This window comes from Crocodylus siamensis, chromosome 12 (genome assembly GCF_052110815.1).
Source record: "Crocodylus siamensis isolate JL-2025a chromosome 12, ASM5211081v1, whole genome shotgun sequence".
NCBI classification, from domain to species: domain Eukaryota; kingdom Metazoa; phylum Chordata; order Crocodylia; family Crocodylidae; genus Crocodylus; species Crocodylus siamensis.
This window is the reverse complement of record NC_143406.1, coordinates 34,485,708-34,498,714: the sequence shown is the minus strand read 5'-3', so window position 1 is coordinate 34,498,714 and position 13,007 is coordinate 34,485,708. Positions and strand designations below refer to the sequence as shown.

At 44.0% G+C, this 13,007-nt stretch overlaps 1 protein-coding gene across 1 annotated transcript in view; it reads right to left on the bottom strand.

Moving 5' to 3' along the window:
- LOC149854892 (BOS complex subunit NOMO1) overlaps positions 1 to 13,007 on the bottom strand; it is a 37,827-nt gene that overhangs the window by 19,492 nt on the left and 5,328 nt on the right. The window contains exons 8-16 of the mRNA XM_090023777.1: positions 11,559 to 11,696; positions 9,987 to 10,076; positions 9,244 to 9,349; positions 8,634 to 8,784; positions 5,256 to 5,433; positions 4,308 to 4,449; positions 3,179 to 3,310; positions 1,878 to 2,014; positions 530 to 617 (exon numbers count right to left, since the gene is read on the bottom strand). Coding sequence (XP_089879903.1) covers positions 530 to 617; positions 1,878 to 2,014; positions 3,179 to 3,310; positions 4,308 to 4,449; positions 5,256 to 5,433; positions 8,634 to 8,784; positions 9,244 to 9,349; positions 9,987 to 10,076; positions 11,559 to 11,696 — 1,162 coding nt within the window. The remainder of the gene's footprint in view (positions 1 to 529; positions 618 to 1,877; positions 2,015 to 3,178; positions 3,311 to 4,307; positions 4,450 to 5,255; positions 5,434 to 8,633; positions 8,785 to 9,243; positions 9,350 to 9,986; positions 10,077 to 11,558; positions 11,697 to 13,007) is intronic.

Sequence of the window (13,007 nt, the reverse complement as noted above, 5' to 3'; positions counted from 1 at the left end):
GAAGTGACTAGATCTCTAAACAGTTACAGAATCACTGTAAGAGATATAGTACAGGTGACTTAAGGTAAGCAGAGATCAAAACTGAAACAGAATTAAGCTTGAATATTCATACTCCACATCCCACACACAGGAGATCTGGGACATGTAGACATTTTTTAAAAAACAACACATTTTTGAAAACCCTTTCTCTTGGCTCTGACAAGCTGCTGGTGCTTTCTGTTTCAAAGGTACCCAGAATGAAGCCCAGATGGTAATGAAACTTCCAGTATCTGCAAATGAGATATTATTTGGAAGTATCTAGGTATGATCAAAATATATTTTAGCATGTGGAGAGTGGATCAGAATCAATATCTTTGTTCCAAATGGAAGAGGGTTTTCTACATTCACTTTGGTTAGGAAGAAAATATTTCTGTTAACTTGTCAAATAGAATGCTAAGCTTCAGAAGTCTACCAATGTCCTACAGTAATCAGTCCTCAAATTTCAGAAACTGCAATACTTTGTTTAAAATAAACATTTGAAATAAGTTACCTGGCTTTGAAAGACAGAATCTGTTAACACCTTTGGATAAGTTATAAACGCCAACATTCTCTGGTCCATTTCCATCCTGATAAAATTCCTGAACAAGAGACCCCAACACAATATATTATTGGCAAGTATCCACCCAACCAAAGGTCAAAAGTATTTATTCAGGAAGTTCTAATTAATTTTCTATACTTTCACAGCAAGTTCCAACCAAAGACTTCTAGGCCCTGTATAAACCCTGTGAGGCCAGTCTCAAAGATCTTTAGACCTCAACACCTTTGGGCATTTTTACACATAAAAGCACCCAGTGCTACAATGTTTGCAGTTGTATAAAAACCGAAATGCACATCAGTGCTGAGAAAACGGCAGTCATGCACTTTTGAACTAAAATACATAGAAGGTGCTTTAGTTCAAACATGTACCACTGCCATTTTCTGCACGTTGATGCACATTTTGCCACCTATACAACTGCACACGGCACACCAGCTCACGCGAGGAGCAGACTCGATTAATCGAATCTCCTCCAAAGCAGTGGATCTCTGGTGCGTCATAAGACAAAAAAATATGTGTATAAATGCCCTTTGTGTTTAAGGCACCATCCACAGAGGTGGGAAACCCCAGTTCAAATCAACATTCTGCCCGACTCAGAGCAGGCTTTTGAATCCAGGTTTTTCTCTTTCAGGGAGGTGCTCTAACCACTAGTCTATAAATAACTGAATAGGTTTTGCAAACCACAGTATGTTCTGGGGTGTTCAAACTACCTAGCTTAAAGTTAGCTAAAGCACATGTACATGATCTGCAGTCATGCTTCTGACTGGCATGCAGACAACTGAAAATTTCCTGTTCACAAACACAGAAGGATGGCTTGGTGGGTAAGGATAAAGACTGGCCATAGAAACATACTTCTCTTGGTTCTGCCAAAAGCTTTTTGTGGCATGAGCACAGGAGATTCCCTTACTCTTTCTGTGCCTTAGCTCATATATAAAACTAGGAAAACAATAATTCTGTGTTTTACACAGCTACCAGGGAAATTAAGTCAATACTTGAAAGGTGCTTGGATGCTACAATACCACAGAAAAACCTTCAAAAGACAGCTCTCACACCCTTTGGGCAGTAAACATCCTTTTCAAGCTGTCACCCAAAGATATTCTATATTCTATTTTTACTCATCACAGTGCATGCGAAAGAATGTGTTTTCTTAACATTTTTGGGGCTACTCATAATTTCCTTTTGCTTCCCAAATGTGTTTGAAAGTTCTCCCCCACTAAGAAACAACAAAAGAAGTTCCAAACTGTGCAAACATCATCTGCATGCATGTGCCTGTACGAAAAAAGGGAGTGTGTTACATACATACCAGTGTAATTGCATGGGAAAGAGAGCACCGCAGCATATACCCAGTCTGCCTGAATTCGATCCCAGAGACATCTTCCTCCATAACTTCCAGTTCCAAAGATTTATTCTTCCAGCACCAGTCTTCATGTACAATACTTACTAAAAAACAAGCACCACAAAGTGATGAACAAGCAATGTCCTTCCTGCACTGAAGTTTCATAAAACTGGCTGTTCCCATAAACCCTTCCCACTCCAGTTATGCAAATTTAACCCTGAAGAAACAGATATGACAAGTTTGGTCGTGCAGCAGTGCAATATCACCACAAATCCATATACACTTTCTCCTAGCTGTTCCTGCAGGTTGACCTCATCAGGACCAACTTTGCCAAAGATACCTAGAAGGATCATGACTTAAGGATCACTGCCATGTGGGGCACCTGGTTTAAAAAGGCAATCTATGTGTGCCCCCTTTCCCCACTTCCTTGTGTACGAACACTTGCAGCAACTTCAAAAGGAAAACATTTCAAAAGGGTAGCAGCTAGCATGTTCTAATTGCTGTGTGTGAATGAGCAGAGTACAATTCAAATACAGGAAAACTACTCTAACTGTAACCCTGGACGAAGGAGTGTAGAGCTGGATTGGGTCTGCTACAGTTGAATCTTTCTCAGCGTGTTCATACACAATTGTACCAGCTGCTTCCCTTTTGAAAGGGCTCCAAAGCACTTGTGTCCTCACTGCTGGAGAACAAGAAGTTCTAAAGCATCTTAACTCTCATAAAAGGAGCCGATCTATTAAGGCAGGAATTGGTGCAATGGCAGGTGAGGGAATTAGGATGAACGTTCTCAATCAGGGTGCCACAGATTCCTTAAAATCCTTTCAAGGGTGCCATGCAGTGTTAGCCCTGTTAGGTGTGCAAATATGATTCAGGATTTCAAACAGGAATCCACAGGGTCAAAAACATTCTGACCTGTTGTGGGCATTTTGAGATCTCTGCAACAGAAAATTGCTCTATAATTTTTCCTTAGTCAGAAAACAAGTGAAAACTAAGCACCAGCATTTTCTGAGGGTGCCTTGAGTCTAAAAAAGGTTGAGAACTTGAATCAGCGTCTGTCCCTTTACCCATTTTGCTACAGTTCCATTTAAGTCAGGGGAATTTCACTGTACAATATGATTATGATTAACTGGACCTGCATATGTAACCCCTGAAGTCTACAGGGCTTTTGACCAAAGACTGATTTCATGGCTGAGTACAAAGGACATATGTAATTTTTTCAGCTACTCTTGAATGTCACAAGTTCAGTGCAAAGCTTCTATGATGCCTACTTTTGTATTTGCCAGGTAGTACATTTTCAAAAGTAAAGACCACTGAGTCTGTCTTTCCAGAGAGCTGAAGGCTGCGCTTCTCTCCCTGGCGCATCACTGACTGCAGAGTCATCATCAGATCACCGCAAGCATCTGTGAGAACACATAGGAAAAACAATGGAATTACAGTGGGCTCCTGCCCTACAAGGAGAACTTCAGCAAAACTGCCTGTCACACTCCCTGTGCCCTAGGACAAGAGGATGTCAATCATTTAAGGCGGTTATTTGTTAAGTATCTGTTTACAAGAGCTTTGCTATATTTTTTAGCAGTTTTAGCTCATTAGCCAACAGACACCCTGGCATCTTCTAGCAGCTGACAAATGGAGAAGCCCAGATTAGATTCCTGAACACATCATCTTTGCAGACTGCCAGACTTGGGAAATGCTAGCAAGGCAGAAGGCTCAGCTCTGTGGAAGACTCACAGGGAATAATTTAAGAGCATGACTACCTAGGATTTCTGACCTCAATCATCCTCTCGTGAAACTAGTAGGAATTTAGGAAGCATGGAAACTTCAGACCCCACCAAGTTTATATATCCCCAAGGAAAAGGGATATACCAAGTGCACTCCCACCTTCCTATTAACAGCTTCTGCACTTACGTTACAAACACTTAAGCACGTGCAACTTAATTAACAGTCTGGTGTTTTCCATATTCAAGGTAATAACCCAGAACCAGACGGCAACAAATATTCCCATTAAAGAGGTAAACCACCTGTTAATGGAGCTAAAGCAGGTGATTGGAGCATTTTAGTTATCTGTTGGCAACATGTTCAGTGCATGTTGAGTACCATCTTGCACACAGATAAAGACAGCCTTTGTTCTGAAAAGGTTGCATCCTAAAAACCTGATCTAGCAAACAATAATATACATAGTGTTTGCTATAAGGCACACAACCCTCAACAAAGAAGTGTCTTATTAAATTGCAAGGCCTTCACAGTGGGGAAGTACAAGTACACAATAAGAACTTATTTACTTGGTTGAGTCCTGTGCAGATAGGTAGCAAGCTATGATTTCAAAAATGCATGTCTTGATCTGGTGCCAAGAGTCTACACTGAACAGACACAGACAATTTAACTTCTCTCTTTTCTTACCCAAACAAGAGACTTTGCCTGAAACTGATGCCAGAAACTGAGAAAATGTCACATCCATCACTGGCCTGTCTGCAACGGTAACTGCAAATGTTTTGGGTTTCAAAGCCAGTCCTGCCCTGGCTTCAGCCTCTGGAACAATTACCTGTGGGTATATCACATCACCAAAGGCTTTCATTTAACTGCAGTAGTCTGGGTACAGTAATTACTGAACACAATTCATTTACCAGGTTTTAAAATCAATCATCACTAAAACACATCTCTCTCCTTAATGCATTTGCATTTTCACAGTTATCTATGTCCTGCCAAAAACATAACTCCATTCATTCACATGGTGTGCACCCAGAATCCCTGCTTCTGCTCCAAGAATCTTCTTTACAGTCCAGTGTAAATGACCCAGCAACCCCAGAGCTGGTAACTGATAAGGGCAACACTTTGGGAAGCATCAACTCTGGGGGCCTGAGCAGTCTGTACCTAGGAATGTGGCAGGAGACTTCATTACAGTACATTTCCTGGTCTTCTCCCAGTATGGCCCATCCTCCACAGGGACATGGCTATGAGAAAAAGCAGCAAACACCAGGCTTTGCTTTCTCTTGTAACCCAGGCTGCAGTCAGTTATATGTCAAGTTTTATTCATATGGCAACTTAATGAGGCAAGACACAATGGCAGGGAAGTTTCCAAAACAACAGAGACTCAGATTAAAGCATTTACCCTATAAACACTGACCGCCTCCTTTTTGGCTGGTGTAACAGGAAGGAGAGCTGCAATGTCAGCTTCATTAGACAGGTAAATAAGTCATTGTTTGTTTTGTATAAAGGAGTGAAAGGGAATTGGGAAAATGAGAAAAGATCACATTATAGGAGAATATTTTAGCATCTTTAAAAGTGACATAGTTTTAGAGTGTGTTTAGGAAATTTACTGGAAGACAAGAAACTGAACCGTCCTCTCACCTGGATATTGTATGTACCCGATTTTGCCTTAAAACAAAAGGCTCCGTGAGGGTCAGTCTCTGTTGTAACTAATGACGCTTTGTCCTTCTCTTGAGATACCATGGTAACCTTGTATTTATTAATCTGTTTGATTGCGTCAGGAAAGCGAGTTACAGTAATCTGACCACACACACTGAATCTGCAAAACAATCACTCCCAGTGAGTCCAGGCATGTAAACTTGACAAAGTGCCTGGAAGATATTTACATCCAAATCCAGTTAAAACTCACTAAAGTTGAAATCCTAACATACTGAGTGAAGTCTCTCTTAGTGCTGTTCTTCAAAAAAACCACAAAGATAATCACAAGCAAATCTAGTAGCATTAACACACGTTGCAGAGTAATCAACTCCCTTCCCCCCTCCTCACTGGCCACTTAACAGCCAGACTTTGCTGTTTTCTGAGAAAGCACTTATCTACAGCTACACAAATCCAGTCTAATTTTGGTCCAGCTGGCATGTCCCCTGCTCCTGTTCTCCTGCACAGTACTGCTTCTTGTTTGACAAGTAAAAGAAGGTTTGCCAGGCAAGGGTTGAAGTATTCTTGTCTTCTACAGAACACAACCACAACCTTGTAAGGATAAGCTCTTGTGGAGAGCATCTCTTGTCTTTATCTTGCTAGGCTTATACTGTGCCTCTTACTGTGAGAATTCTTATGCCCACATTTCCAAAATGGATATCGATACATCAGACAAAGTATTCTGAATAAAAGTTTCTGGGGTGCGGACAAAGGTATCATTTTAACTGCATTAAAGAAAAGGTAGAGCTCCTCTGGAGCACGTTAGCAGTTCTCCTATAACTTATTAGGGGGTGTGCAAAGTAGGCCGTATTCAATTAGGATTTGGCCCGATTTGGGAGACTGATTCGATTTGTTGATTCAGATCACTGTCCCAAATTTGATTTGGCCAAATCCAAATCTGAAGATTCAATGCTGATTTGGAGAATCAGCAATTTGACCATAGACACAGCTTTAAATATTTTTTCTAGATACCTTGAGGTACCAGCCACGGCTCATGAATGCTGAGATGGTAGAGCAGATGGAACATCCCATGAAAGCACAGGGGGGCCCCCCCACATGCTCAGCAGCAGACCCTTCTGGGTCCTGGTGCCCTCCCAGACCCAGGAGGCACCAATCGCCACCACCAAGTACACTGGGGACCACCCCCATGCTCCCGTGGGACACTCCATCCGCCTCAGCATCTCAGCATTCACAAGCTGCCTGGTACCTAGAGGTAGGAAAAAAAACATTTAAAGCTGTGTCTATACCTGAATCATCAAATCTCTCTGAATTGATTCAGAGGGTTCCAATTCAATTCGGAGAGATTAAAGGATCTCCTGATTTGATTCTGATTTGGAGATTCAGTTGCCAGATCTCCACTGAATCAAATCAGTAACCAAAGCTTCACACAGCCCTGTTATATGTGCACAATTCTGTAAAGATACAAATTAGCTCAATTGCCCTAACTCTGAGGCTGAATGAAGCTAAGTTAAAGTTGGAAGGGTTTCCTTGTATCACTACAGAATCATGCAGACAAAAGAGCTGCATCATATCACTATGCTCTGATATTGATACAACTGTTACATGTCTAGAGCTTTAGTATACAAGTCTGACCTTGAAAGTAGAGCAGAAGTAAAAAAAACCAAAAAAACCCAGCCACATCACAGGAGTTCTGCACCGTGCTGTACTTTTATGTGATTGAACCATCATGAAAATAAAGGATGGTCACTAGAGCTGTGCAAAGCTTCATTAGCCAACTCGACTGGGAGGAGATTCGGCCCGATTCAGCAGCTGAATCTCCGAATCTGAATCAAATCGGGAGACCCATTAAAAGCTCTGAATCAATTTGAAAAAGGTTCAGCACCAATTCCGATATTCAGCCATAAACTAAACAGGCAGCAGTCCTTGACTACGCTGGACACAGCTGCCTCCAGCTGGTAAGTCTGTTGTGGTGGGCAGAGGGAAGGGGCGTTGGGGGTGGGGTGCAGATCAATGCCCCCATAACAAGGGAGAGACTGGGGCTGCGGCTGGGACAAGCTGCCCAGCCAGGGCGGGGAGGTGCAGGACTTGGGGAAGAGGGCTCCTGCCACTGCACGCCGCCGTGCGCCATCAGTTCAAGAGAGCATGGAAGTGGGCATGTGCCCCTAGATCTGTGTGGGGTACGCTGGGCCAGGCTGCACTCTGGGAGGCTAGCCCCAGCAGCCCACTGCTGAGCTGTGCTCTGTGGTGTGGGTGGACGCAGGGCTGCACCCTGGGCAGCTAGGTCCACCCGCCGTCTGGAGCGCAGCCCTGGTTCTGCTCGCTCCGCAGAGTGCAATGGAGTGGAGACTATAGGAGGGCTGCAGCCACCCTAAAATTCCCCATAGCACCTGCTGCCAGCCTCGCTCCAATCTAGGTGTGCACGCCTGCCCCCATGCCCTGCCGCTGCTTGCCCAGCTGGGGCAAAGCCATAGCTTGTCTGGGACACACAGGGAGGCTGAGCGAGCGGCGGGAGGGCACAGCATCCGCTCCCAGAGCTTTTTGTTGCCCATCTGGAGCGCAGCCTGGCCCAGCCTGCCCCATGCAGATCCAGGGGCACACGCCCGCTCCCATGCATTCCCGGACCAGTGGTGGGCAATGGTGGGAGCTCCCCTCCCCAAGTCCTGCGCCCTACCCCATGACCTAGCTGGGCAGCTTGTCCCAGCCCCACCCCCAGACCTTCCCTCGCTGTGGGGGCATTGATCTGTCCCCCCCCATACCCCTTCCCTCCCCCCTCCGGCCACCACAGCAGATTTACCAGCTGAAGGCAGCAGTGTCTGGCATCCTCAAGGACTGCTGCCTGTTTAGTCTATGGCCAGATCTCCAAATTGCCCCCAAATCTTCAGATCCAAATCGGGACAGTGATTCAAATCACTGTCCCTCTAAATCAGCTGAATCCAAATTGAATACTTGCCACTTTCCACAGGCCTAATGGTCACATATGAAGCACAGGACTACCTACTGGATGCCTCTGCTCTTTTCTGAGCTCTTGTGTAACCAGAGCCACATCATTTACCACTTGTGTGCTCCAGAGTCTAGAGATTCTCCACCTGCAAAAGGGCCTACGTTAAAACACTATTCTCAGGCAAAATATTGGGAGAACTCAGTTGGATAAGTAAACCCTATCACTGCACATTGTCCTATCTTCCTTGAATTCCACAAGTGACATTTGATTCCTGGCACCCAAGTGTGTAAGTCTAAGTGCAGAATTGTTGAGGAGCCCTGTTTCTTGTGCTACAGATAACATGCACTTATAACTCTGGAAATCTAAACCTACCCATTAATACTTTGAAACAGTTCCCCTTCTCCTCATAAAAGGGCACTTACCCTGTTGCTATAATGTCTGCTAGCTGAGGGGTGTTTGGTGCAATTTTCACCGTAACGGTGTCGAAGAAGAGGTGCTCCTTCTGGGCGTGAATGGTGTATGTGCCTGTCGTTATGTTCTCAAGGCGGAAAGAGCCATCAGCCTTTGTTTTTACTACAACAAACAGAGATGATAGTGAAAAAAACAAGAGTGTGTTAAGCACATATCACTGCCAAGGTCAATGAAATTTTAGAAACCACCCAAAGTTCCAGGCTACTTTTGACTAACATGGCGTAGCAGGACACCACTAATGGTTTCTTTCCAGAGTAACTTTTGGTTCTGTGTCTTACAGCACCATCCTTGGTTTAGTAAGTTTCTGAAAGAAATTATGACAAAGCTTTGTAAAGCAAAACAATGGAACACTTCCACTCTTTTGTTCTCATCTAGACAGACTGGAAATGGAAATTTAATCCAATGACTTGAAAGCCTCTTGAACTTGCCAAATAAACCCCAGTGAAAGCAGCTTATTCCCATGAGCCATTAGTTCAGGCTCAAGCCCTATTTCTATATTTCAGTCTTGCTTTAGACTTTCCCACAACACCAAAAACAAAAAAATAAAAAATTACTGCTTACCTTTAATTTGATTGTTCAGGGTTACTGTAGCATCAGCAACTCCTTCTCCTTCAGGGCCATTCAACACTCTGCCCGTGACAGAGAAGCCCATTACGTGGAAAACAGGCTGTGGTTGGTGGGAGGAAACAGATCGTTAGTATCCAACTTGTGAAAGCACTGGGCTGCACAACAGTGGTGTGGCGTGGCGTGCAGCAAGAAATACTTTTGATGAAAATTTATAAGGGAAATTTCCATTAATCTTTTTACATCCAACACACTTGGCTTGGTAATTTCAGGTAAAAATTGAGGCAGTCTGTCTCAGTAGCTATAGGAGCCAGGGAAACTCTCAATTCATTTGTACTATTTCAACACAAACACCTTCAGTCTGGGACCATGACACCATTTTACTCAAGGTTCTACAAAGCATAAAGACAGCTCCCAAACAATCTACATAACCAAGGAGGTCACTGTCCATTTACAAGCCCAGGAAAAGCCAAGCAACTGCAAGCTGTTTCCCTTATTTTTCCTTTCTCTAGTAAAAGTTGCCTAACACATCAAAACATCACACCACCATCATAGTAGCACAATGCCCAAAACTCCCCATAATGTGGAATTTACTTGAGCAGGGGTTATGAATTAGCTTAGACCTCATTATGAAGAAAATCTTTACCTCTCAAGCCCGCCTTCCAGTACAATTAATTCCATTTTCACAGGAATATATTCACATACAAGTTTGTCTTTAAATTCCTGCAATGACTTCTTACCTCAATTTGTAAACTGTCATGCTCTACAGCAAAGTCCAATCTAGATGGAGCAACGTCAAAGGTAATTCTCTCCCCCCTGTAGAATGGTACCTGGAAGAAGAGGCATTTCTTTGACTCCCAAGTAGCTGGTGTATAACCAAAGTGTTGTGTTTCACCTTGAACCTTTGACAAACATATGCTGCACAACATTCCCAGAGCTGCTACCTGTTTTGTTTCTAAAGCAAAAGATTCCCAGGGGTCAGAAGCTTGCTGGAAAATATACCTCAGAGGGAAGGAATAATAGCAGTACTGAATCACTCAACCTATTTCATCTTGTTTTACCCATCTGTGAAATGGGCTTAATACTTGGGATACGAATTGCCCAAACCCTCACTGATCAACACACAGGAATGCTCTGGATTGCACTGGGAGGATTATATGCATTTCCCTTACACCAACGCTGTTGCTCAACAGTAACCCAACAACACCATGAGTGCCTGAGCACCACAGGAAAATGCTATAGGCAAGCATGCATGGAGTACTTCCAGGCATTACAGAGCTGCAATACTTTGGTGCAGGGCTGTCCACGAGGCAATCCACAGGCCTCATGTGGCCCCCAAAGGGTTAGCTACTCTCCCTCCTGACCTCCATTCTACCTCATTTGCTCCTGCCACAGCAGCAAGGAGCAGGCTGGACTGTCTGAGCTCTGTGCATATCAAAGAAGAGAGCCTGCAAGCACTCCAGGTGGGCAGTGCATGTGGCCCAGGAGGGGAGTAGGTGCCATCTGAGCAGCCATAAGAAGTCAGACTGTTTCCACTACAGCCTGGCTCCTTCACTCTCCTAGTTGTGCATGCCACACGCACAGGAAGATCTGCATCCCACCCCCACCCTTTCTGGTCGCACGCAGTAGGTTGAGGGGGAGCCAGGCTGCCTGTGATGGAGGGTGGTCCGAGGGGGCACTGCCCACTGGTGCACCTGCAGCTGAGAGATTGTACACAGCAGTGGGGGAAGGCAAAAGGGGACACTGGGCAGCTCACTTAAGGAGTCAGCTGGGGAGGCAGCTCACCCACATGGCTGTGGCCCTTGAGTACATGGCCTATGTGGCACGTGGCTCCTAGATGCCTGGAAGTAGGACAGCCCTGCTCTAATGTATTCAAAGCTCTAGCAAGAGATCTAATTAGATGGGCTAAAAAAAAAGTCTTTACTTCCCAGGTTGAATGTAAATATTTACTTAATGCTGTAAATGAACAAAAGAGGGATACAGTGAGGGAAGATCTTGAAGGCACAACCCATGAACAGCTACCTGCAGCTTTCCAGTCTAAAACAAACTTCAGGTGGGATTCTAGGATTGGTTATTTGGTTAGACACTTATTTGCTAATAAACAGCAACTCAGAAACCTCCCCACACAGTCCTACCTCGCCCACTTACCTCAGCCTCATACATTTTACTGGGCATAGTTCTTTTCCAGCCAGTCCATCTAGGGCAGACACCTACCACTATTACTGCTTTAGCAATAAAACTGTGAATGTGAACAACAAAACACTCAAAAGTAGTCCATGTGCAAGCAAGCAATGAACCTTGCAAGTACCTACCACAGTGTATTTTCCACTTGGTAAAGAGAGGAATGTGAAAGATCCATCCTCCTTTGATATAACATTGCACAGGTAGGAGAGAGACTCATCTCTCACTTGGAACCCATCGACGGGAGAAATGTTGCAGCCCATAATATCCTATTCAGAGAGAAGCAGTGTTACTTCTCTCTCATGTTAAACATTCTCCTCCAAGGCGAAGTTTTTTTTCCCCTTCTAATTCCCAGGAGTTAAGAGAGACTTTGGAATCAAGGCTCATGTTATATATATAAATCCCAGTAAAAATAATTGCATGGAAGCAAGTTTAAAGGAGCAAGATTTTGAAAACTGAACTTGATTGCTTCCCTGATATCCAAATGTTGCACTAGCCACCTCCGCAGTAATTATTTGTTACACTCCGAAGTGGGTTACTTCAAGCCAGAGCAGAGACTCCCAAATGGTCATATGTTCATAAACCAGTAGTGTGTGGCAGCCATTGGATATTGGCAATTTTTAAAGATCAAAAAGCACTTAAAAGAAGAACTTAAGGTTAGTGCTCCTAGAGTCATGCTACAACAGAAGTAAGACTTAATTACTGAGACTTAATCCAAAACGAAGTCAGGGTCTGATGCTTAGAGATAAAAGTTCTCATTTGCATGCCCAGCTATATGGCATTGGGCCAAAAGTTCCTCCCTAACCCCCCCATGTCTTTTGGACCTTGATAAAGAATTGTCATCCCTTGGGCTGACACCTGGGCTTTGTGCACAGAGGGAAGGTAATTGGAAAAATGTGATCTTTGAGATCATACAGGGATTTAATCTTCACCCTTTGAAGCCCTATCGAAACTGAGATCTAACAAAACATCTCATTTCTTGTGACTGACAATCAAATGCCCCTGCTCAGTTATATGCATATTGTAAATCTAGGCCTCAATTTTGAAAACGTTTATACCCAGACAGACCTTTCCCCACATAAGGAACTCTGCCGGGCTCTCTAGAAAGTCAAGCACAGAGACAAGGGTTTGTACAATCAGGCTCTTGACATGAAACAAGTAAGAGGATGCTCATATTTCGATAGCTTCAGTAGGACCAGCTCACTGCACCCCCTTTCTACCACAAGCTCCTCATGTGCCACTTCTTACTATTCTAAGAACTCTTTCCAACCCCCAGCCCCTCATCATGCCAAGTATTGTGAGTGCCTCCATTTCCCTCAGGGAAAAGGCTTTGTATATCCCTGTGGATCCCTGTCTAGGAGTTTCCTTCTTTCGGGGCTTTGTGTGGTCCACCACACCTGACACCAGGATTCTGAGATTAAGGTTACTGGTCCTAGATCTATGCTAGAGCAAAAGTTAAGATTTATCTAGAAAGAGTTGGTCTGTCAGCCATGATACCCTGAACCCAACAGAAACCAGTGTCTGATGCTTCAGGAGATCCTTGGGTTCATGGGCCACTTTCCCATCCATCATGTGCTCTA